The sequence below is a fragment of the Strigops habroptila genome, chromosome 7 (assembly GCF_004027225.2).
Source record: "Strigops habroptila isolate Jane chromosome 7, bStrHab1.2.pri, whole genome shotgun sequence".
Classification (NCBI taxonomy): domain Eukaryota; kingdom Metazoa; phylum Chordata; class Aves; order Psittaciformes; family Psittacidae; genus Strigops; species Strigops habroptila.
The window spans coordinates 65,571,387-65,598,121 of NC_044283.2; the positions used below are offsets into that span (position 1 = coordinate 65,571,387).

The 26,735-nt window shown below is 41.3% G+C and overlaps 1 protein-coding gene and 1 long non-coding RNA gene across 3 annotated transcripts in view; one reads left to right on the plus strand and one right to left on the minus strand.

The window, feature by feature from the left end:
* Positions 1 to 28: 28 nt before the first annotated feature.
* LOC115610860 lies at positions 29 to 20,843 on the plus strand. Its single transcript, XR_003992364.1, has 3 exons — positions 29 to 114; positions 4,339 to 4,540; positions 20,561 to 20,843. It is a non-coding gene; the product is annotated as an uncharacterized LOC115610860 (long non-coding RNA).
* NAA15 (N-alpha-acetyltransferase 15, NatA auxiliary subunit) overlaps positions 11,180 to 26,735 on the minus strand; it is a 41,492-nt gene continuing 25,936 nt past the window's right edge. Inside the window, exons 14-20 of one of the 2 annotated variants that reach the window (XM_030492917.1) lie at positions 24,789 to 25,002; positions 23,459 to 23,652; positions 21,282 to 21,390; positions 20,616 to 20,714; positions 19,743 to 19,886; positions 18,533 to 18,630; positions 11,180 to 16,539 (exon numbers count right to left, since the gene is read on the minus strand). In XM_030492917.1, the coding sequence (XP_030348777.1) occupies positions 16,339 to 16,539; positions 18,533 to 18,630; positions 19,743 to 19,886; positions 20,616 to 20,714; positions 21,282 to 21,390; positions 23,459 to 23,652; positions 24,789 to 25,002 (1,059 nt within the window). In that variant the 3' untranslated portion in view covers positions 11,180 to 16,338. Of the gene's footprint in view, positions 16,540 to 18,532; positions 18,631 to 19,742; positions 19,887 to 20,615; positions 20,715 to 21,281; positions 21,391 to 23,458; positions 23,653 to 24,788; positions 25,003 to 26,735 lie in introns of those variants that run through there. The other variant, XR_003992363.1, reaches the window with a different exon arrangement.

The window sequence follows — 26,735 nt, forward strand, 5'->3', positions numbered from 1 at the left end:
CGCCGCCGCCAGGGGGAGCCGTGGCCGGTCACACACCCCCCCCCAACCGGAGCCGTGAGGTGCGGGTCCAGCTGCGGGCGGTGCCGGAGGATCCCGTCGCCGGCGGTCACAGTGGTAAAGTGTTCGCGTTGCTGAGGAATAAATAGAGACTCTGGGGCCTCCAGCACGCTAAGGACGGGGAGCTGTTGGAGCGAGCCCAGAGGAAGCCACGGGCATGGTCAGAGGGCTGGAGCAGCTCTGCCAGGGAGCCAGGCTGAGAGAGCTGGGCTGGGTCAGCCTGGAGAAGAGAAGGCTCCTGAAGGGGAGACCTTAGAGCAGCTTCAGTGCCTAAAGGGGGCCTGAAGAACTCTGGAGAGGGGCTTCTTACATGGGCAAGTAGGGATAGGACACGGGGGAATGGCTGTAAACTGACAGAGGGGAGATTTAGATTAAATATTAGGAAGAAGCTCTTTACTATGAAGGTGGCGAAGCACTGGCACAGGGTGCCCAGAGAAGCTGTGGCTGCCCCATCCCTGGCAGTGTTCAAGGCCAGGTTGGACACAGGGGCTTGGAGCAACCTGCTCTAGTGGAAGGTGTCCCTGCGCGTGGCAGGGGTTGGAACTGGGTGATCTTTAAGGTCCCCTCAAACCCAAACAATTCTGTGATTCTATGAAGACAAGAGGCCTGCTTGGAGTGACCAAAATACTTCAGAGGAGCACTGAGGTCACTGCTGAATTGCACAGCTGCCCAGGCCGGAGGTTGCTGCGGGGCAGCCTGCCCGTGCTGCTTGGCAGGCGTTTTGTGGAGGCTGCGTGTGTGCGTGCTGTGGGGAAGCAGATCTTGGCCAAGCCCTGTGCCATTGCTGCTCTCCAGCCTGACCACTTTGCTGCCATGTACAGTAATGAGAGCAGCAAGTTCATCCCTGACAGAGGGACACCTGCACCAAAAGTGATTGACATATCTAACAATAAGAAGGGAGTTTTAAGAATCTGGTAATAAACTCACCAAGGTCACCAACCTTGGGAAGAGGGAAGGTTGGTACCTATGTCCTACCAGGGAAGAGGTAGGATATACACATCAAGTTTAAACCGTGTCCACCAGTTGAAGAGTTTGACCCCTACACTGAAGAGCAAATGTAGATGGCATTAATTAAGAACTGTTTCCCTAACAGTGGCTCTCTGGCCTGCAAACAGATAGCTGAGCCAGGATTCCTAATGTTTGGATCAGATACCTAATAATAGCCATTGAGAGTCCTCCTCTTTATCCTGTTACATGTGCTTCTGACCACCTGGGGCTTCTGCTGGCACAAATAAGACTGATCCTTGGATCATTGCTCCCTATAGAGCAACTGTCGTGGGGCTGACGGGTAGTGCTCAAAGCAGCCTGTCATTGCTGAGTCTATAAAACCAATAGGCTAGATTAAATAGAACATATAAAATTCCCTGAGGTCAGAGCAACTTAAGCTACAGTGACCATCTTAGTTCTCGTTACTCCCTTTCCCCTTCCCTTGGACCAACCTAACAGAAGAACATAGAGAAGCGCCTCCACCCTGTGGTCCTCTTCAGAGACAAGATGCCTTCATTTATGCTGTCAGATAATTTATTCTGCCGAAAAAAGAGGAGTAATTTTGTTCTGGAGTAGAAGCAAGATCAAAGCAAGGTGAGGAGGTTGTGTCAGCCGGGAGTTCTTACTGTCCCTTCTGCAAAATTGCTCCTTTTTGCAGCCAGAATGTGAAATATGTTTGGCTGATGAGAGGGAAAACAAGTAAAGCTTATCTCTGTAGCCTAATGATTGAAGAAGTAGAGAAATCTGAATTCTAGTAGGGGGTGCTGTGATTTGGGCTCTGGCTAGCATGCTAAAAGGAGAGATTAAACAGCTGTTTGGTAGCGTCTGCCAACAGCTCATTTAACTGAGTTTGATCTGGGTTACGCCAAAAGGGCCAAAGAGAGTTATAATTAGATCTGAGCTCTTCAACAGCTCATAACATCTTTTATTTCAACAACCAAGACCCTTTAAATGGCAGAATCGACGCACCATCTAGTGGCTGGAGGCATTCTTAGTCATGAGGGTTTTATACTCTTCTAATTTTACACTGACAACACATTGCCAATGAGTTTGCCTATCAATATTGCAAACAGCCACCCTAGTTCCTGTTTTGTTAGCCGTAAGACAGGCCACAAGGCCCACCTTCACCGGGATGCTCTGGAACACAGCTGGCCGCTGAAAGAATGGACTTGAAGTAAATACCTCCTGAGAGTTTAAATATTGTCCCAGATGTGGACAATAAGTAAAGATTTCGGTCAGGGTTTCTGGGTACAGAAAGTAAAGTACTTCTTTAGTGAAAAAGTAAAGTACTGTTTACTTAAAAGTGCAGTTAATGAAGCCCCTCATGCACTTAAAGCTTCTTGGTGGTACTCAGAGTTTGCCTGCTCTTCTTGCAGTAGCTTGGTCTACTAAAACTACATGTGGGAGTTTTAACTGTCCTTTCTGAACTTCCCTATGACTCCAGTCATGAGACCTCCTGATCAGCCTCAACAAACCAGTAAGGAATCAGTGATTTGACACGAGGGAACATCACCCATTGCTTCTGTTCCTCCTTTCTCCAGTAAAGCTGTCCACCCAGAGCAGGAGTTTTGGGGGAAGTTGGCTTCCCATTGAGAGTGCAGCAGTCACTGCTGCTGTTCTGTGCTTGGTGGCCACATGTCCCTGCCCTTCCGAACTGCGGTAAGATGGACGTGGAAAGGTGGGTTGATTTACATGGGCAGGCGTGTAAATGTCATAGTTGCAGCCAGAATTCCTAACTGTGTAGAGATTGCTTAAATCTCTAAATTGTCTAGGTGACAAAATTCCAGTTTATCAATTTAATTTTTTCATGGAAATATATTTTCAGTGACTAAAACTTCCCCAGGAGAGTGTTCTGTGATTCAAAACGGCACATCTGCTCAGACCCAGAGCAGGAAAGTAGGAATAGGTGACAGCTAAAATGCATCAGATCCAGCAAGTCTGATTTCAGTTTTCAGTCCCGTCACAGTGGCTTGACCCACAGTGTCACATAGTGGGTGAGTGCCTCAAGGACAGGGCAGCCGGCAGTGAGTGCCACTGTCACTGCATGCTCTTGGAAAAAGCCCCTCTCCAGGTTTCTTGTTGGCCCCTTTAGGCACTGGAAGCTGCTCTAAGGTCTCCCTGGAGCCTTCTCTTCTCCAGGCTGAACAAGCCCAGCTCTCTCAGCCTGTCTCCATAGCAGAGGTGCTCCAGCACAAATCTTTGTGGCCTCCTCTGGACTTGCTCCAACAGGCCCATGTCCTTCTTATGCTGGGGGCCTCAGAGCTGAATGCTGTACACCCTCATGACTTCTGTTGATCCATGGTGGGGGATTTCACAAACAGAAATTGCATCAAAACTGTTCCATTAAAAGTCTGCCTTTGTAGAAGAACAAATATTCCTGATACACTTGACCTGTAAATTAGAAGTTATCTTAAAACTTACTTTAAATTTGATCCTCTTAACTGGTTGGAAGTGCTCTACCAACAGCCATAAAGTAGAAAATCTATTTGTTTTTGAAGCACCTTTTAAAGTATATCCCAACAGTATATGGTTCTCTGTTTGAATGATGATTATTTTGCAGTGCCTACAGAAGAGCAGCTTACAAATACACTCAATAGCTCGAAGGCTCTTTAGATCAATCCGTGCGGCTCTTACAGAAATTCTCAGTGCGGTTGAGTCAGAAGTACAACAAACTGGGTCACTCTTGCTTTTGAAGCATAAAGGATTTAAACATTAACTTGTATGACAAGTATGACTTGTATGACAAGGTCAAACTCCAACGGGAGAGAAAAGTCAGTAAACAGTGAAAGTTATCAGTACTTGGTAAAATTTCTTTCCAGCTTTCTTTGTAGGCAACATTCACACTAGTATTTGAATGGATCTTCTGTAATGGTCTCTTCTCAGTGTGAAAGGTGCTTATCTTGAAGCAACAAGTGCACAGGGGTTATGCTGAAATAAAATAATCATCAGTAAAGCCTTGCCTTGTAATCCTGCAGGAAGGTAAAGAAAGGATCCAAAATGCTGCCCCATAACTGATGCCTCAGCAGCTCTCATCCACAGTAACTGAGGTATTCTGTTTTCACTGTTTTTTAATACCTCAGGATATTTTATGCCAGTCAGTTGCCCTGAGGTGAAGTACACATCCCTTGTTCATCAGAGAAGCCAACCCTGAATGTAACGTGCCGGGTTAGGTTACAATGTTCTCCAAAGACAAGCCAGAACAGCACTTCCCAACATTTTGAGAGGTATTTTCAGTGATACAGGGAAAATGTCAGTTCACATCTTCCCAATCGCTGCCCGTTTCTCCCTGTCCAGGGTCATGGCAGGGCGGACACAGCCGCCTGGTTAGCACTGCAACTGGAAATGCACTCGTGGAAATCCCCATGGACCAAAGTGCTCCTCTCTCTGGCAAACACATGGGTGCAGCCAAAGCAAGTCGGAGGGACAGCATTTCTTTACCAATTCTCTACAAAGAGAAGAAGGACCATACAGTTCCGTGGAGGTCCTCTGCGAAGCGGTAGGTTACAGGGCCAGTTCTTTTAACTAGTGACGGGTTAAAAAGGGTGGCTAATATAGTAACTCCCCACTACTGAGGGAGACCTCAGGAGAATCTTGGCTTAAGTCTCTTTTATATGAACTGTTTCAGTGGAGTACTGGAAATCTCACCACTTCTGATGTATATGTAGGGATAAAGACGTTGATTAGAGCATTACATTTCATCCAGCACAGACTATTTCTGACTTGGAGACCAGCGAATATAGTTGAATTTATTTATAGTAACAGAATAAATGAAAAATGCTTCTTGCTATATAAGCATTTGAAAAAGCTTTTGGTTTTTTCTTCTTTTGCAAGGACAAGTACTTTTAATATGCTATTCGGATGTGTTCAGTGAATGAATGTACAAGAGCCTGAGTTTATAGTTATTTTTATTTAGCAGATGTCAAAGTTTCTAAGTAAGGGGATTCTGAAAATAGTTGCAAGTCTCTGGACTTGCTTAGTATTTCAAGAATAGTTATTTCTGTCTTTTACCTTGAAGACATACTTTAGCTTGTCAGTCCCATGAAGATGTAGACTGTTCAATACCTAAAAATTATGTCTATTAGGTTTGAAGTTGAGGAACAAATTAGGAAAGAAGTAGAATTCTAAGACTGTCTCATGTTGCTTGTCATTTTCTGAAGGGATCCAGAAGTTTCCAGGTGTATCCTTTTGATCCTGGTCGTTTATGACAGGCAGTTTAAAATTGCTTTAATGTTTCTGCGGAGATCCTGCACCTTCTGAATTCCTCTGGGTGCTTCGTCCTTTTGTGAGAGGCCTCGCGTGCTCTGTTATTGCAGGGAAAAGTTCTGCTATTGCAATACTTGACTCTGCAAGTCTATGGAGAGTTTGACCTCCCATTAACATGTTCCTTCATGAGAAAATACAGATGGCAGAAACGTTGCAGCAACAAAGGACAGCTCTGTAGGAGATAGGACCCCATATGCCAGGTTCTTTAAGCAGACTGAAAAAGCAAGTATTAACATACCCTGTTGAAATCACAAAGCCAAAGGTCTCATCTGTCTTTGCACTGAAAGAAAGTTTTGACACAGCTGCTTTTACTGCCAGTTACTGGAATGTGACTCTCTCATTCACTTCCATGCCCTTGTTCTTGTCAAAACCATAAAACTAAAAGCTTTAAGGAAATTAAAAGAAAGAAAAGATTTTCCGGTTCTGGCTTGTGCTTGGATATTGTTCTCATTGCGTGCCTGATGAGAGGCTGTGGGTTTAATGTCCAGATCAGTGTATGGTTTAGGTTGTCTGGATGATAGTATCTCTCATCCACTGGACAAAACATCATAGTTTTGTGTGAAAGAAACCTTACATCCAGAAACCTTACATCCCCAGCCATGAGAATCCCCTGCCAAACATGGGCAGAGAAAAACTGGGCCCTTAGTGATAAAGGCAGCTCCTGCAGCTTTGTGAGCAATAGTTTAATAGCAGTACCCACTGACATCCCTACTCATAGGAACTGGAATCATAGAACAATGGAATGGTTCGGGTTGGAAGGGACCTTAAAGTTCCAACCCCCTGCCACGGGCAGGGACACCTTCCACTAGAGCAGGTTGCTCCAAGCCCCTGTGTCCAACCTGGCCTTGAACACTGCCAGGGATGGGGCAGCCACAGCTTCTCTGGGCACCCTGTGCCAGCGCCTCAGCACCCTCACAGGGAAGAATGTCTTCCTAATATATACTCTAAATCTCCTCTCTTTCAGTTCAAAGCCGTTCCCCCTTGTCCTGTCCCTACACGCCCTTGTTAAAAGTCCCTCTCCAGCTTTCTTTAGGCACTGGAAGCTGCTCTGAGGTTTCCTCAGAGTCTTCTCCAGGCTAAACAAGCCCAGCTCTCTCAGCCTGTCTTCATAAGAGAGATGCTCCAGCCCTCTGATCATATTTGTGGCCTCCTCTGGGCTCTCTCCAATGGGTGACGGCTGTATTGCATGTTCAGTGCTTGAAACACTGCTTGGCCATTTGGGTCTGTGCGGAAACATAACGCCATGCAGTTTTTGGATGACAGTGACTGAAATAATGAGCCATTTGGCCTCCCGTCCAGGTAGCTGAGGTGCTAACTGAATGACTTCTGCATCAAGAGCTTGTCACTGAAATGTGGGCTCTCTGCACGTCCCAAACCTGTACCGATGCTGCCTATGCATCCCCACTGTGGGGCTGGGCATCCCTCTGCCTCGTTGGGCTGACTGACCCGAGGGGGATTGCCAAACCTAAGAGGGAGCACCTCGGAAGCAAGGATGCAGACAACACCAGCAGACCACAAAGCTGTTCTGAAGCATTTTTATCTGCTGAGTGTGTGTTAATCCAAAAGCTGTGTCCCTGCTTCCTCTCTCCCTGCACATGCTGTGCTCAAGGGCTTTGTGCATGTCCCAGAGCAGCGCTGCAGAAAGGGTCATATCAAATGCCACAAAGCTGCTATATTTACCTGACAGCATCATGGCCTCTGATAAATCAGTCCCAGGCAGCAAACAAATCCGGTTGTACTGTGCTCTGCCAACAATTTGCCTGCATGTGTAAGCTCCAGACTGGAGACCTTGACACCAAGACTTTGATGTGAGGATATATTGTGCGTTTTATTTTCTGGCAACAGGTTTTTCTTCATATAGTATGATATCAGATGCGGGTTTGTTACTTGGTTCTGCAAGAATAAGCTTTTCCTCCTTCTTTTCCCAGGGTCTCACTTATTATCAAGGGCATAGTCATTTTAATTAAAAGATTGAATAAAAAAGTCTCACCTGTGAACAAAACTGGGAACTGTCCCCACCTCAGTCCCCTTTGGTAAAATCCCACTTATATCAGCAACATCAGTTTTGTTTTCAGCAAGAATAAGATTGAGGGATTCCCATAAAATCAGCATGACCTTTATAAATAGCAAACCTTTCCTCTGCTTTCCTCCCACCCCCAAAACATTACAACTAGCATCAGTCGTTGACTTCTGTACAGAGGCTGGAAAGGCCCAAAGGGCTGTGATGTCTGACCTGGCTCTTCACTGCTGCACTGAAATACTGCTCCAAGGATATGTCCTCCGAAAGAACATCATCCTGCAAGGTGTCAGCCACTCAAACCTGCTTTTTAGGAGGGCTGCATCTGAAAGGATACTAGAAAGCAAATACAGTGATGTGTTTGTGCTAGTGAAAATGCTGTGATCTCACCGGGAGGGATGATTTATAATGTATATGGAAAAAGCAAAAAAACCCCAAACAGATGGAGCCCATGCACCTGTAAATATTGTTAACACAGGTGGAGCATTAAAGCTGTATTTTCTCAGTGGTTTGCTGAGATGTCCCTTCTGCTATCAGATTTTGAAGCTTCTTACCGTATTCAGAGTTCCTGCTTGCACTTATTCCGGTCTTTGTTTTGCCCTTTCTTAACATTCAGCAGCAGCCCATGCCTTAGGACTCTCAGCCCTGCACTTGGATCAGTTTGCCTCCTCAGCTTTAACCTAGCTGCAGCACAAGGCTTCTCCTCCACTCCCTTCTCTTCCAGGGTTTTTAATGTACGGTAAATCTAGGTCACCATACATTATTCATGTAGTATGCATGCACTTTGTGTACCTGTCAATAACTTATAAAAGGCAGGACAGCTTCACTCTCAGCTGTCCTTTCCAATGCAACCAAGCCAGAAGATGTGGTACACTCTCACCTTGTTCATTCATGGTTTTGCCTGAAAAACAGTGTCACGCATCCTTTTGTGCTCTCTGCTGGTGGAGGTTTTCCTTTACTCACACAGAATTCCTTGTGCAGTGGTTCCAGCTCACCTCTGCCAAGGGCATCGCCCCTGCGAGGCACATCTCCAGCATCCCGAGTGGCAGAGGGGGCTGAGGGGTAAGAGACCAGGGGCCCTGTGGTCCCTGTCGCCTGAACTCTTCTCCAGTCTGTGTGGTGTTCCCAACTTCCTCTCCCTCCTGGCCTGGATTGCAGTGGAAAACACAGAATAAAACTATGAGAAAAGACAGTGGTAACCGGAGAGCTGAACAACAAGCTTGGTATGAATGAACAGTGGGCAGCAAACAGGATGCTGGGTTACATCGACAGGGTATCACCAGCGGAGATGAAGATGTCATTGTCCCACGCAGCACTTGTCAGGTCACACCTGGAATACTGTGTTCAGTTTTGGTCCCTGCTCTACAGAAAAGATGTGGACAGGCTGGAGAGAGGGTCCAGGGAAGGGCCACAAAAATGGGCATAGGACTGGAAGCCTGCCGTATGGGTAAAGGCTGAGAGAACTGGGTTTCTTGCATATGGCAGTATAAAGCAGTCTCACCCCAGTTTTGCCAAGCAATATGAAAATCTAATTGAAGGGGTAACTATCCTCCACCATCAGGGTCCTGCAATATCAAAGGTAAAGGACGTGGTGGAAAGATGCGCATCAGAGGACAAAACAGGAATTCAAAAGCACAAAGAAGTTTACCCTGCAATAAAGCAAAGACTCTTTTCCCAGCTCAAACACATAAAAAATATTTCCCAGTTACATTTCATTAGGACATTTCTTGATATTGCAAATGGAGTGAGATGCAGAACTATGAGCATTTGGTGGTTCCTATGGGAAAAAAATAGGCCTGAAATGCAGGATGTAAACAGCCAGAAACCAACATTTTCCTAAAACTTTACACAATGCTCGTAGATAAAAAAGACAAGTGCAAGAACAATTAGCAGATAATCAATAAAAGCAGCTCCATATATTATGAGGAGTGTCTGGTGTTGTTCCATATGTTTGTGATAAAATTGTAGGAAGTATATTGAGTGAAACAGAGCTGTTTTGCTCTTGGGCTGACAGGACACGTCCGTGGTGCTCTTAGAAGAACAGAGCAATGGCTCTTGATTTGGAGAAGTTCAGGAGAAAATGCCAGACGCTGCAAGGTCCTGAAAAAGCCCTCACAACCCCCCAGCTTGCACTTACTTGCCATGGAAACGCCAGTCTTGCTGCATGAACCACTCAACAGCCCCATCTTTGCTCATCCTTTACTTTCCCCTCAACAAAGAGCATTGGCACATCCCCTGGGTCAGCTGCAAGAAGGCAGGATGGGAATAAAGCAAGGACCAAGTCCGGTTTGGAAGTACTGCTGACCACTGTCATAGCACAGCTAAGTCATAGACCAAGCAGGATTCCTCCGTGCCCTGCTTCACAACAGTGCAGGCGTTGCAGAAGTCATGCCATCCAAAAGAGAATGTTACTTTTGTACATATTACTAAAAAATAAATAAAGAGCAAAAAAGAAATAAAGAGCAAATAAAGAGCAAACATTGCTTTGCCAACTGTACGATGAGTCAACCAGTTCGCTTTTAGAACAGTATTTATTCATCTCCAGTAGCATCTGGTGAGGTTTGATAGCTACAGGAAGGGACTTGCCAAGCAATGAGCATCCATCCCTTCAGTGTTTTGAGGGGCAGGGATGCAGAGAGGTGTTGTCATTCTGCTGCTGCACGTGGGACCTTCAGAACAGTTTCCAGAAGCACAATGACAAGGCATATAGCTGATGGAATGGAGGGGTGCTGATGAAAACTCAGTCCTGACAGATTTATGCAGATAAAATAACCAATGAACTGCCAGACTACCTTGGCTCCCCATAAACCTTTTGTGCCTTAAGTCCTCCCGTAGACAGTCATGAGGTGCTGTTTCCAGAAGTGGAAGGATGAAGTCTGAAAGCATTAGAAGTTCAAGGCAGGCAGTTGCCCGGCGTGAACGCCCCTTTCCTCGCACAAAAGAAAGATGAAACTCCTGAGACCATTGACAAGGAAGGGATGCTGGTTTTTAGGGGATGCTACTTTTTAGTAGGGTACAATCTGCGCAAAGCAACAAGCTCCCCTTTCCCGTACGAAGGGGTGAAGATGAGGGTATTGCTATAATTGCTTCAGTATTGCTCTCCCCCCTGGTACTTCTAACAAAATACAGAACCTGGAAGCTGCTGGAGCCCTTTGTGCTCATTGTACAGTGTTAATCAGAACCATTATTCGTTACTTACAGTAGTTAAATTATTTTTTACAGGTCATCTTAATTGTCACATCCACAACAAACACTGCAGGTTATTACAATGCTGTGTCAGCTGCTTAGATAGTTACTTTTGCTCCAATTTGTCAGCATAACCATGCTGTTTTGTCTGCTGACTGATTAAAATCACAGGACATCTGGGGATGCTGAGTCAGGAAAGATTTGGGATCAGGAGGGTTTATGGGTGGGGAACAGAAGGCTACTGGGATTTATTATTTCCCTCCCTCCCAAAACCAGATCTGAAGAAAATAGGAACCGCTTCTTCATTCAGCTTGCCTCTCAAACCGTTTTTATTCAATCCTTCAGTAAGAGCATTCCCCAAATCCCCATATTGGCTCTTTGCAGCCTGAAAGAGCAAATGATCTTCTTAAACGTATGTACAATTAGCTTGTAGGGTAGGAAAGACAGCTCCCTGCCAAGGCGGTTGTTTTCCAGCCCAGCCCCTAAGGGAGCCACAGCCATTCCTTACAGATCTTTCTCCCTCTTGAGAGACCCACACCCCAATTGACAACCCGTTAGCATGGAAGGAGGCGATGGAGAATGAAGGGAACTAGTGAAGGGCTCATTTATTACAAAGCTGGTAGGCACCTAGGGAAGACGCTGACCCCTACAAGGAAACACTAGCACTCATTTACAAACAGAACTCAGCATTTTTATTCTTTGATTGACTTCCTGCCAGTTTCGATATTTGCTACCACCAGAGAAGAGCGTAAAAACACAGTACAACATTGTTAACCGGTTAGGAAGGCTGGAAGGGAAAGCAAATCCCAGTACAATTGCAAGTAACTTGGTGGAGTTTATGATTAAGATTTTAACAGATCAGCAGTGAAGCAATAAATACGCTGCTGCACTGAACCAACAACAGGACTTTCACTAAGTTTGTGGTTTATTGCATTACAGTTTTTAAAACTAAACGTTATCCATCATCATACAGTTGTTCACCAACCAGGTTAAATGACACTTTTTTCATACGTTATGTGCTAAATGGCTAAAATTATGCAGTAGCTGAACTAGACTAGGACTAGTAGAGGTAGATATTGAATGGGCAGTGCCAGGCAGAAATATTCTGTCAAAGTACTTTCTGTCTTTTGTGACGAACAGTTAGCAGATGTGACATTTTCAATTAAAACAACAAACATCTTAGGAAAGCTCTTCTAAGATGCTTTGGATTTTCTAGTAATATTTCTCTTACAATGTTCTTACAAACCCTTTGATATGGTCCCTTGTAAACCGGACAGTTTTTGTCCTCCGAGTTTTCCGCCACAATTTACTTGAAGACCAACATACAAAGCTAGAATCTTTGTGAACATACTACTATTTGCTTGTACCACTCTAGAAGTAATACACATTTACAGCTTCCTTGGCGTGGGAAGACTGCATTTACAGTATTTACAGCTTCAGTAATCTTTCTAGTAATAAAAAAAGCTATTTATACTTAATCTAAAATGGATTTTCTATGATGCCACCTCTTACAGCTCACTTTAGTCTCGTATTGCTGAGCTGCTCTATCAGTTGCCCCTTGCCGTTCTCACTGCTGGCTGTATGCTCTTGGGAAGAAGAGTTTGTGCCCAAAAGAGGCATTAAAACTGGTGTTTGTAGATGGCAGCTTTGATTTCCAGGAAGCATAAAGTACGGTCGTGACAACATGACCATGAGTTTTGTGACAGTGTCTGCCCTTTGCTCCTTTCTGCATCCAAGAACAATTCACGGCTAGAACGCTCCTGACAGCAGGTCTTTCCCCACGCTCAGCAACTGTTTTCCTCCATCCGGAACTTTAATTTTCATTAATGAGCATATAGACTGCTCAGTTCTTTACAGATATGACTAATTATACTACATTTGCATCATTTTCCTCCACAGAAGCAGTTTGTTATCAGAGAAGCATCACTCTTACTTCCACATAATCCGAGCTATTTTACGTTACCACTTAGGTACAAACTGCACTTTTAGAGCAGACTTTCTTAGGGGGAAAGAGAGGGGAAAGATTTCAAAGCTAGCTAGCTACCCAGCACAGAACACTTACAAAAACATTTAAAGCGATCATGAAAAGAGAAAAATCAAATCATTTTATTTCAGGTATATTGAGCTGGATTATCGTTATCAAGTGGTTTTGTTAGCATTAGTGGCACGCGTTCAAAGCACAACTGTGGTGTATGGGATGCTAGCACTGCAGGAACGATGGCACAAATGTTGCTTGGGCCCTCAAAGGCATCATGTTAGACAAAGATCTGAAGTTTGCTTATTTGAACTTGCTCACGTGATACTGAAATTGTATTTTCACCTCTGGTTTCTCAGGCCTGATCTCACCCTACTCTCATTATTTTCTTTCCATGAAGACACTGACAATTCAATCTGGCTGAAGAGTTAAGTAGCTGCACCAACTTCCAATTCAAAGCAAACATGAAAGGAAGATTTAACAGGCAAATTATATATACCTCATCTAGCCCTAGAGAGCTCCCTGGGAAACTTGGAATTTTCTCCCTACCCCAGGAGAAAAACTGAGCGACAAACTTCCTTCTGTGTTCTGGCTGACACATCAGGACATGATTCCTCCCCTATGAACATGGAAGCATTAAGACCTCTACTGAAAGAAAAATGTAACTGTAGAAGAATATAGAGGCTTTTAAGGCATTTAAGATACAAGGAAACAACAGGAGTTACTGAATACATCATTTTGAGACTGTTTTGCCTGTTTATTCACACATAACGCTTGCCTGAACGCTCTGGTCTCCAAATAGAAAAAGTGACTACCTCATTTACCACCTCGGGACAACCAACCATTTCCAGTTACTTACAATTTAAGTCCACTTCTGACTCTGGCATTGCTTCATGCAATGTGCATTTGCACCATCTACAGTCTCTGTCTAGGGAAAATGTGTTGCTTGAACTTCCCCCCACCTCAGGAAAGATATCGACGGCGCGTGTCGTCACCAGTGGCTCCACTGATGGTGGAAACAACTTTCTCCATAGAAATCATGAAGAATCAAGACAAATCATGCTGTTAATAAGCCAGTGCTCTAGGTCACTCCGATGACGACCGCAATCCCTGCTCATGGCTTTGGCAGCCAAGCACCAATGATTTACAATTTGGATCTCAGCGCGCACAGGCAGGTTTTCACTGTAGCGTGGCACTCTGCTACTGCTTCACAAGACTCATTGCACTGCATTGTTAACTTCATTTCCAGCTCTTGGAAACTCTTCATCAAAAGTTAGTATTGCATCTAACAGGAGAGATGCAAAGATGAAGGAATAGCAATTCCTTTGCCAATCAAAGAACCTTCTTCTTCAGGTAAACTCTTGACTTGGTTGCATTTCCTGGGACTGCAGTCTTCTGGAAGGGATGAGGAACCTCTTTAATCCAAAAGTGTCATCTCTGAAGCACTATGGATGCCTTTCAGCAAGGTTATGAAGTGTCTTTGGGGAAATCACAATAGCGTAGATGGAAGCTTCTGGAAGGCCCACAGAAATATCCTTTCCCACTTGCATAATCAAAGATAACAAGTAACTTCTTGCTTTTAGTTCATCTATTTCAACACAAAAACAGGCAGTGAAAAAGGAAAGAATCCCATTTGTAGGCAGCACCCAAAACCCAGAATTTTGGGGAAACAGAAAAAAAAAGAAAAAAAAATTGCTTGATGCAATTCACAATCTGTTAAAAAGAGTGAGCACTCATCTGCCTCCAGCTAAGCATCAGAAGCCAAGGAAACGGCAGCAATACTCAGAGGCAAGGCCAAAAGCTCATAGCTTGTGTAGGCAAGACTGAACCATCTTCAGCAGTTGAAGAAGACATGCAGTCCAGGTATCTCAGGCTGCAGAAAAGACTGAGATCTAGAAATAAATACCAGAGTCGATTAAAGGCTCTATAGGTATTCTAGTCCCTAAAAGCCCAGCAGATTAAATACACAAATATAGGAACACAACTTACATTTCCAACATGAACTACACTGCAAACATACACAAGGATAATCTAACCATGAAAAGGAAGTGGTGCTGAATATACAAGAAACAAAAACCTGTTCTGACAATTAGAAAACTACAAACCCCAATAAATCTTCCTGGATTTCTTAACTGTTCACGTCAACCACTGAATTCCAATAATGTGGAAGAGCAAGGCTGTGTATTCACACTACAGATACTCTGTAACTGAACTCCTGCAGCAAAGAAGGCACTCACTTTATAAGCTGTAGTTTGTTTTCTGCTCTGTTTTATATGTTGAGCCTATTAAAGGAAAAACCAATATTTGAGCACTTATCTATATTATTAACACAGTAGACTTGTAGACTGAAGCTTGACTTGGAAAATAAAATTCAACGTAACACTGGTGGAACTTAAAAGCCAAGTAGTAAAGCATTCTGTTATTAGGACTTCCCAGACATTCAGTATTTACATATAATGCATTTGCATTTATGCTCAACAACCACCCATCAGCAGTGACATTATTAGAGTCAGCACAGTAAGCCAACCCTGAGCTGCACTCTAGTGAACCCATTCATTTTCAAAGTACAACAGAGATTGGTTTAAATATTCACACAATTGTTTTTCAAAACGTTTTATTGCATTATATTTGGTACCTTATGTTTGACAAAGGAAATTACATCTGTAACTGCAGGAATAAGAAGCTGGTCTGTTATTGAAAAAAAATCTTGGGCCCCTTAAAAGTTACAAAGTCTTGGGCTTGCCTGAAACAACTGAGCAAGAAATATATTCTTAGAAACGTAGGGCTTCAAGTATTACAAACCTGTGACACTGTGGAAAAGTTCCAGAGGTATCTAAACTGCAGCACTTTTTATTTTGTTTCTGCATAACGTGAACAAGGCCTGCTGAGGTTTTAAACTATTAGTCTCTTGATCAGTCAAAACGGTAGCCAGGAGTTCTCCTCTTTGCAACTTCAAGCCATAGTATGTTCTCATTTTGTTTTCACTCTACGTGAAAAATGCATGCGATCTTTCTAATGAGTTGGTGCCACATCACAGTGCATAATTTTATTTGGTTCTTGCATTACAGTTTTAAAAAGTTTGGCCAACCTAAGCCGCCGGGTTCATCTCAAGAACAGCAATGGTGATTCTGCCCACCCACCCCCTCCCAGTTTAATTCAAAGAGAGAAGAGTGTTTGAAACTGGTTCCTTCTGTTAAAAACTGTGGTGCAAGAACACCGAACTGATCGTGTACAGTGAATTTCAGAGACACAACAAGCTTATTGAACACACTATGTTTCTTAATTCTGCTTGATATCCGTATGTCCCAGCATCCACAACATAACGCGTATGTTGCGGGTTTCTCTATATTCTGATTCACATTGCATACTTCCTATGGACAGAATCATCCCCGTATCAAAATCAGTCAGATGCTAAAGCCCCATCAACTCTTTGTGCTCAGTGAAAGAATCCAGTGCTAAAACAGCATTTTTGCTGTCTGAGATAACAGTAATCTCACAAGACGAATTTAAAGTAATATTTCTGCCACACACCTGCTCTGAGGGCTAGACGCCACCACATTCCATATAAATTAGTTTAAAAACATGGGTAGGTAGGTAAGGAGAAGGGGGTTTTTTCTTCAATTTTAGCAGCTTTTAATTTTTAAGAAACCGAACAACCTATATCCAGTAATATGTTAGATATTTTATATATATACTTTGTCAGCAGGATAAAAAAAAAAAAGTAAAACTATTTGAAGGCAACCTTTTTTTTTTCCTTCTGTTCTCTGTGTAAGTTAGAACGATTCAGCAGGTGCGTGACAAAAATATTATACACCAGATATGGTCCAATGTCATTTTTTTCCAATAAAGTTGTTCATATTTCATTGGCCAGTTCTTCAGGTTCTGCAGAACTATCTCCATTAACTGTGATCTTCATATCCTCTTCATATCCAGGGGGCATGAAAGCCAAAGCATAAGGGAAAAGCTTATGACAATTTGCTCTGTAAGTTTCAGATGCTTCTTTACAGTCTCCAAGGCTACCGTCACATAAAGCTTCTAATACCTCCATACAAGTCTAATTAAAGAGAAAAATAAAGAAGTGTTATGGTTTCTTAAACGTCCACCTGAAGGCTCACAAACCAGAAATGCAATATTGCAAAGAAAACAAACTTCAAGTATCAATTTCAGGTTTCTATCAATAACAAATTACTTTTTTTTAAGTAGACACAGCATGACTTACTAGTGTAGTCTGATTCAAAATGAAGCCTTCCAGTAAGAAAAGACTGTAGCCTGCCTGAGCTTTCGCTGTAACACGGCTAAGAAAAAGACTGACCCTTTGTTTTACTATTTTCCTAAGTTTCTTACAAAGAATTAATAAACATTTTTTTCCCCTATGACTGCACACCGGCAGAACCTGACAAAGCAGATAAGGAATAAAATGTCCTTTCTTTTTTTTCTAGTCTTTTCTAAACTCTTTCTGTATCCCAGTCAAACAGCTTCCTTTGGCACCACTGCGAGTGTCCGGCACATTTAATTAAGTATTAGAGAGATTCCTTGGCAGGCTTGTGCAAACTTTGGGATGTTTCATTTCTCTTGATTCCCCTGGCACTTTATTTCTTCACTGTGCTTTTTATGCCTGGGGACTTGAGAATTTTTTTATACCTATTGCAAAATTACTATTTTGGGGGAAAACCACAGCATTTTCCAAAAACCATCCCTTTGGAGAAACATGCTGGCTTCAATGGAACTTTAACTGTGAGGGATTTTAAGTTCGCAATATGATTTTTGGACAAAACAGAGGGGGAAAAGAGACAAGGAAAGAATTTGCCATCATTTATAAACTTGCTAGGATGTTAAAGATCCAAATCCTTTCTCTAGCTGATCTGGTTATGGGACACATTCATGTCTTATAACCTAAGTACAAATTCAGTACTCTGGCTTGTTTGTGGGGTACTTTTGTGTAACTGTTTGAGCAGCCTCAAAAAGCTTAAGACAGATTATTAATAGATTTAGAAAACAAATTAAATTGCCTTAAGCAGCTTTTTTTCTTCTTTTGCCTCATAGTTGTGTTGTTTGCCTGAAAGTCGGATTCTGGGAATTGGACTGGGGAAATGTGAAAATGTAGTAAAAAACGCTTGGTTGTTTTAGACATGTTAACTTGGTAGGACTAAAGGAAGCATTTACTGACTAAGCAGTGTATAAAGATTACACACACAGCATTAAAAAGTTCAGTTAAAGCATTCTTGGTGCCAACATGGAGTAAGAGTCGGAAGCCTACCGAACTTTTATGTGGGAAACTCAAAATGCCCTGAAAAACAGAGACTCTGAAGGAGTCCAGCATTCGTTGAAAGGCATTCTTGTGTGCAAAGAGATCAAATTTATCATGTTTCATTTTAGTAAAGACCAGCTGTCTCGGGGCACATCGCAGGCATAAATCTAGATATATTTGACCTTCTGTGGATGCCAGCGCTGCAAAGAGCAAATGTGAGCAAAAGGAGTTGTTGAAGAGAACTTCATGTAACCCCACAGCAGGAGGACAGAACAGTTAATACACAGAACAAATAAAAGCTATAGTAAATGTCAAAGGAGTGGAAAAAGACTGGCTTACTATGCTAATGCTAGCATACACGACATGGATGGATGTTAAATGCTGCCAGGCTTTAGTGAAGCTCAGTAGGTTGGTTTCTCATGTCTGGAATGCAAGTTGAAAAAAAACACAGGAAATCTCCTTTTTCTCTTCTAAATCATGAACAAAAATGGATATGAATCAGATATGAATTCATATCTTGCAAAGTGAATTCTCTTGTGCTTAATAAAGCTTTCCCATTACTTGTGGCAATAACATGGTTTCTGCTGCTAGCTATCTATTTCCATATTATGACAAAACTAAATTAAGACATTAAACATTTCAGTTTGGATGAATCCGATACCCCTTTCTCTCACATGACAACCCAACCTCCTTACCATAGGGCACAGCCACTGTTCCAGCTTCCTCTTACCTCCACAATTTGCATAAAGCTTCCATAGATACACCAGAATGTTTTTTACAATTTTTAAATATCTGTTACCTGAAGATTTCTGTTAATGAGGGATTCATCCAGGGTCATTGCCAGCTCCACTGCCCTTTTCTGACTGGAAGGATCTAAATAGTACATCATTTTGGCAGCTACAAGAGGAAAAATAAACTTCATCACCCAGTGGATGACCAAAAACATAAGTACAAACATAAAACAGAGATAATATGCCTAAGAGGGGATACTGAACTCTACAGCAGTACTTCGAAATGGAACCATTTTAAAGTACATTAAATCTTGACACCTGAGCAAGTAGAAGGGTAGCCTTAAGTCTACTATTCAATGCTAGACAAAGCATTAAAACAAACAGTCATCGTCTATACTGCAGGGTAGGAGCATTTTGCAATGTACTCTGGAATGCCAGGCAGTGAATTAACAAATCAGACCTTCTGCAACACACCACAGCTCCCTCCAGCACCACTGGTCACATCTCCACACAGAAACTGGGGCACAGAAGAGATGTGCACACAGAGCTCTTTTTCCAATATGATATCAGGACACAACCAAGACACAGACTCCAACTACATCTGAGAATGTAGTTGAGTCCCTTCAACTACATTCACAGATGTAGTTGAAGGGACTTGATGCCAGAAAAGACTTAAGAGTAAACTTGCTGCTTTTCATGGCCAGGTCTGAGCCCAGGCTGAGCTATAAGAACAACGCTGCTCCCCTGTGTGGTTTACATCCTGTTTCCCCTGTGGTACCCACTGTAATATGTGGTCACTATTGACAGCCAGCCAGCCTTTCATAACAGGCAATGAGCACAATCTCAGCTCCTCTTGCTAGGCACACCAACAGCTCTGGGCATTCCCTGGCTTGCTGAGCACTCAGCACATTTTTCTTGCAGTCAGCCTCTTCAAATACATGTATCAAAAAAACCTTTGCAACTTGGAAATACTACTTTACATACAAACTATTTCACAGATGCATTAAATACAGTTACAGTCTTATATGTTCAGCATGCATCAGAAATGAAAACAGGGCAGAGATACCAAAAATCTGTATTTTAACAGCATAGGGAAAAAAATTAAAGAAAACCACAGACAACCTGGTGATCATGTTGTCACAAAAACACAAATTAAGAGAAGAAAAGCATTCCTGATGGAAAGAGCGATTTTTGCGTCACTGGTGCTGATACTGAGATTCCACTGCTAGATAAGCACAGAAAATACACAAGAATACAGGGCAGAAAAAGACAAAATACCTGATAACCTATGTGGTAGTGAGTCATAGTTCTTTTTAAGGAAAGCTTCATTGAAGTTCTTTGGATTAGTTGCTCCAAAAAGCCGATTCATTTCTTGGTTTAACACCGTTCTAACTGCATCAGGCAGGTCCTTACTTTCAGATACTATTGAATTGGAAAAAAGCAGTTAATCGAGGTGAGCACAGGTAATCATACTAAAATCGACTTTATGCATTTATTTTAATATTCGTCATGTTCACATTATTAATAGGAAAAAAAAAGTAAAAGAAAGATGCACGAAATTTGAAAAGGTAAATAGCTGGATCTGGTTGGAAAAAGCTTAACTGTGACAGTTTTTTGGTGCTAAAAAGCCTTTTTACTCCAACACACCTTCCCCCTTACTGATTAAGGTCTATTAGGCTCAAAGACTGAGGTCACGGAATTATGTTTATAAATGTATCTAGTCTGTAGCCATCAAGAGGAAGCATGACCTCTGGCGCAAGGGTAGGGAAGGGACAGGAGAGAATCCTTCCAGCCTTATAAAAAGGAGAGAATACTAGGCCTTCTCCTCACACGCTGACACAGGCTGCCAGCAGAAAAGCCAGATTCCTCACCCTGCAGTTTCTTCACTCACTCTTTCAGGTTCACCATATTACTCACAGTCTCTAAAAGACTCATCAATACTTGTTGGAATAACTACTAAATCCAGCTACAGTCATAATAAACATACTTAATTGCAGCATGAATCAGTTGTTAAAAAACTTTCTATTATGTGCATTAAATATTTTGAATTAATTGCGCTAACAGTCTATAAGCTAAATATCAATGTCTGTATGCAGGTTAGGCATCATCTGGAAGCATCTACAGATGAAGGTGGATCAAACAGATACATACCACTGCTGAAGAGATGAATCATACACTCATGAAGCCAAGGATGACTAGAATCAATAGCGAAGGCTCTTTTCACAGACTGAAGCATCAGAAGGAACTTCTCTGGAAAACAAAGTGGTGGCAAACATTCAAAAACCTGTGCCTGGAACTCGCTGCACTATGCTGCAGGAGTATTTAGTATTTGAAACTAAAATGATCAGAATAAATTAAACATGAGTGTACTGCCACAGCTATTTTTAGTAACTTGCATTTATTTAACCAGTAAGTTAAGCCTCTTAAACTAGTAAGTAAATTTGAACATAATACAAGAATTCAGAAGTCCGGTGTTTCAAAAGACCAGTTCTCATTAGCAACTGTACACCACTTCTTTACAGCTTGTAGTTCTGCAAACTACAGATACAAAACAACCAACCAGGGCAAATGCAAGCTGGGAGAACTACCTACAGTCTCCTTGCTTATAGACTTAAACACAACAAAGAAAGTGGATAATCACCAAACATTCAAACTTTGGGTTTTTTTCCACAGACTGTTCACGGCTGGGTGCTGGTCCAATGAAATGTGTGTGTCTCTACAAGCACTGACTCCTCATGCCTCATCACCAATTTTGGCTTGAATTCTATTACACATCTTCATGAACCCCAAACTGCTGACTTTCATTTTCTCACCTACCTTTCCGAAAATAAATCTCGAAGGCAAAAAGATGTGTCTCTATTTTGTTCTTCACTAAATTCTTCAGGGGTGTTAAGAATTTAATGGCTTCTTCCAAAGGTGCTTCGACCTACAGATTCAAGGAAGTGACACATAACTAAGTCATGAAGTTTAAATCTAATAACTGCAACAACAGAATTGGCTATTTCTGAGTCACATCAGAGTTACTCTCATAAGGCAATGCATAAGATGCGTAGAACCTCTTGCGTTCCAAGTTTTGCATCTTTCACTCAATATTAGTGTCTAAACACAGACTGTCAAGTCTATAAAATTGCTTTGCGATGGTTACAAATCACACATTTTCCTATAGAGATGCAAGTCTTTGCCTTCTATCATACATCAGCAGTAACCATAGCTACAGCTGAACCTGCACTGTAATGGGCAGTCTGGCTCCCCATGTCAATCTACACGCACGGGACTGAGATGTTGCTAAATGACTACTTTATGCCCATGACTACGTCTGTCCAGACAGGTTCCCAAAAGCTGCCAGGTCATGGCAACATTCCCAGCCAAGATACTAACAGCAAGCTTGAAGTAACTAGATATTGATCATGGTCTCCTGGTCTTAGCTACTGTAATCCAATAAATGGACAGCTTGAGCACAAATTCATTCTGGGCAAGGATTCTTTGCAGACAGATCTCTTGCATCTAGAGGTTAGGGATAATTTGAACGAGAATTGTGTCTCGTTCTTCATAGTAACGTTTTTATGAACATAGGCTACTCTCAGAACCAGATACAAAATTGAATTTTGCCTGTCAACAATGTAGTAACACTGAAGCAATACACTTCATTGCAAGCAACTGAGTTGAAGACGATGAATATCTAAGCACATACTACAGCAGTTTCAATTAAAATATTGCATCATTTATATGTGCTGTTAGGAGTTTGCATGCATCAGTCACAACTGCATTTAAACTATTTGGAACCTGTAATAAAACAGATTTCAAATCTGTGCCTTTAATGCCAAAGAAGTCTAGGGGCAACTGGTTCAGGGAAACTGCAAGCGACCAGCTATTTCAGAAGAAGTCTTCTGGCACTGGGAAGCAACTGAATTCGAAGTGCCTATATAATGATTCTGGTATTATTTTTGGAATATAATAAAAGAAAATTTCCCAAAGGAATGTATTATACAGCTGCAACCACTCCCTATAATCTTGGAGATTGCCTAGATTTTGCTGGGATACCCAGGAAAATTCAATATCCATATATGACATTGAGACCATTTCAATCTTAACTGGCACTGCAATTAGAATGCTGCTTCTTACAACCACTGAGCTAAACAATGGAAATATTGACAATATTCTGAAATGACTACTTTTAAGTCAGTTGCTTCCTGGCTACAGAGTGAAGTTCACTGTCTCAAATATCATACCCTCAAGAGTTGTTAATATTCATTATATGTATGATGTGAAAATACCGCATCTCCTAGTACTTGGATACTATGCTACTATTACTATAAATTAATTTTTCCAGTCTATATATGATTTTTTCATTATCTTTCCCCACATTTTCAAGGTGTTTTCCTGCTCCTTACAAGTAAAACTCTTAGCACAGGAATAGTCTTCTGGGTCATCTCCCCTTTACATATCTCCAGAGTTCTTAATCCAGATCTCAACATCCATCTCAGTCTAGCATATTGCTATTTCCAAACAGGTTCTATAACCCTTTTTTTCACCTCCCCCATTCAAAAAAATGCAAACAAATACTCTTAAAGCATTCAGTCTTTCAAGATCTCCTTTTTCACAGGTTGTCTATGCTTAATAAATAAAAAATATTATGGGACATAAAGAGTGAATGATAATCACCTTACATACAGAATAGAAAGACTTCCATCCGATCAACTAGAAATAGGGTATAATCAACAAGTTAGTGCAATACACACATGAAGATAATTCCAAGTGCAGCAGATGTCTATGACTTCAACTGCTGCCTTTGAGAACAAGGCACAAAAGCTGTGATTTCATCACATTACTGACAGTATATCCAACAAACTACTCCTAGAAAAGAATTCTTTTTAAAATGCCACCTGTGAAGAGAAGCCATACAAAAAATAAGTTATCTGAATGGCTTTCAAATTGTACGTGTGGTCACTGGAACTTTTCTAGACATTTCTATGACTTATTACATTAGTAAGCACCTTTGCCAATTTCTCAGGGATAAGTTCTTCTTTCGGTCCTCCGATTTCTTCATCATCATCATCTTTCTTCTTTTTCTGATTCCTCTGTTGCTTCTCTTTCTCAGCATTCTTCTTCTCTTCCTCCAGCTGTGCTTTCTTTTGCGCTCTTCTCTGCTTATTTCTTAGCTTCTTTAGCTCCTTGTCAGACATATTTGCTGTATGCATGCGAAGGGCAAAACCAGACAATGTTGATATCTAACATTAACAGTCTCAATCAGTTGCCAGAAACCATCATCATCTTTAAACCATTAGTAATGCTGCCATTTGTAAAAGTTCATTTACTATTGATAGATTATTTTGCAGTCTATGCTGCTGCTTCATAATTCACAAATTCCTTTGTGAAATCAGAGCAATAGGAATTAAAACCATAGTATAACATGCCAAAGGTGGGACAAAGTAATTATTGCATGACTCCAACAAATCCAGTGCCAGGAGTAAAAGTGCACACCAATACGCGCCGGTTTACTCCTTAGGCATTACACAACTTATGTTTAATGTAGTAATTGAATGGTCTAACAAAAATAAGGGGAAACAGTTGTATTTTGGCACAGACAGTTCCAGCTTTGCTTTTAACGCCCTACAGACGTCTTACATTTGATTCACATTCAGATCTTCTCCTCCCTCCAATTAAAAGCATAGAGAATGAATTTAAAACACATCAGAAAGTGGCTACCAGAAATTATCTTACACATCTACTCGTTTGAATTTGAACCTTAAGCCACACAAATGAACTCAGATAAGAAATACTGAAACTTGCCAAATTCCTCTTGAAGGATTCAACAGCCTCTACTCATATCATTTGAGGTGCCCCAAGCCATAATCACATAAGTTGCTCTCCAGACATGGATTTAAACATTATTTTTACATCAGAAACAAGAGATTATAAAATTTAAGTTGCTACTTAGTCATATTTTTGCATACTGATAAAATGCTTAGAAGGAGCTACCATCAAAGCATACCTGCTTTAATCTGTTATTTCATGGACCAACCACCATGAGAATTCCATGTTTTCTCAGCCATTTCGTAACACAAACATGTTTTTATGTAAGAATTACAACTGCTACTAACAAACCCTATCACTGTTTTACAAGAATCAAAATAAAAACATGTATAACTTTCAACAGAACATATCCTTTTATGTGCAGGCCAAGTTACAATTTGCCTACTTCGAGTTGTAACAAAACTCTTACTTTTGGCTACTACAGTTGTCAACTATAAGAATGCTGGATCTTTGTAAAATATCCACTAATCAATGAAACTGCATATTTAATAAATCCTGAGGGTTGAATACCTGTATCAGCCTCGTGTTCTTTATTTTCATCTGTTAAGGGATTATCATGAAGTTTCAAATATATCTCTATGGCAATTCGTGCTGCTTTGAAGTAGAACGGATGTTGCCGAAGTACATCTTCTAGTTTTAACAAGTCCACATAAGACCTAAGGGTAATCTTCCTCATACAGTAAGTGTGAAAGTCAAACTGGTCATCCGTGATTTCTACAAAATGCTAACATAATGTAACATAGCATTATTTAGCAAGTATTAGCAATTAAGATACTAACTTTGACTTTTTAAATATACTTTCCCCTAAAATGTAGCAAAAATGTAGCAAAAGCCTGCTGTTTGACAAATACACCCTAACTTTTAGAAATGTGAGTTAAAGAACCCCTCCCAAAATAAAGTCATGGTGAAAACAACAGAAGGCATCGTAAGTCAGAACCAAAATTCACCCATTTCACAATCTCTTTAACAGTAACCACCCTCTGACAATTTGCGGTTCAAGGGACAAAAGTTCTACATTTGCTGTATTTAAACAGCAGTTGAAGAGTTTTTCTTCTACGAACTCCTCTAATTTTTTCAGTCAAAAGTGTAATTTTTACTTCCATTAAATGCTGTGGCAATGAATTCCACACTTAGATCACATGTGGTATGAGAAAGTACTTCCTTTTCTTCAAGATCTGCTTTCCTCATAGTCACCTGATGTCTCCTTGTTTTGGTTTGAGAAGCAGTGAAGAGTTGTTCCTCTCTCCAACTTCTCCATGTACTTATGATCTCATACAATTTCATCCTGAACTCAGCTGTTGCTGTAAGCATGACAAGCTAACTGCAATCTCTTCATGTTGATGTCACTCCATGGCACATATTTTACTGGCACATTTTTAAGGAGGTGTGGTATTCAGATGTAAACAGTACGACAGATTTAGACAATGGGAGAAAAGTAGTACTTCTCTACTCAGTTCCCAACACTGTCATTTGACTGCTGCTCCATACCAACACAGACCTTTTTGCAGCACTGTCTATGACAGTTCCAGGATTTCTCTCCTGAGCAGCAGTAATTAATATAAAACCTTTTACTACTTATGCATAGGCAAAGAATTCTTTTTGTCCCTCCTTTGCCAACTACACTGTTGAACATTGTTTCATCGTCATCTTATCATTTAGTATTGAGACAGTGCAAGTGTTGACCTTGCACTACTCACTCCCTTTCTGTGATCATTCATTGATCTATCAAACAATGGAGATCCTAGAGAGATGTCTTAGTCATCTCCATGATAAACTCCTTTTCTTGTAAAAGCTGATGATTTGCTCCTACTCTGTTTCCCAGCCACGAACCAGCTATTAAATCCATGAGATCAACATCCTTTCTTTTTCCGAGGCAGTTTAGATCCTTCAGGATATGAAGGATGACATCAAAAGCGTTTCTGAAATCCAGAACACTGGATTTATCACCTGGACTGCCTTAAGCATAACTGGCACCTTTAAAAGATTTAAGAGGCATTGCTTTTTCTTACAAAAGCATTGTTGATGTGTTCTGAATGCAACATATCTTACTTCTGATCTTTACTACATCTTCAATCAATTAATCCAATAAATAAACTAAACATGGTGACTTTATTCCTTAGAAATGTTTTTTAAGGTGACTAAGTCAGCTCTTCATTTGCTGAGCTCTTCTGGTACCTAACACAAGGTACCAGAAGACTAGCAAGTTTCTTATATTATTTCAAGATAACTATCTTCAAGTTACAAGACTAGCCGTTTTTTATTTCTTTTAAAGAATTTTACACAAATTTATTTAAAGGATTTAAAGAACATGGTTCTGGCAAATCACTTTGTTGACTTGTTCTAATTTGAGAACGTTCCACAAACTAGCCTCCTCTGCAGAAAAGCATCAGTGCTGAAATCTCCTTAAGCCTCTCTATCTGCAAAGGTGTGTAGCTTCCTATTAAGATCTCATTTTAG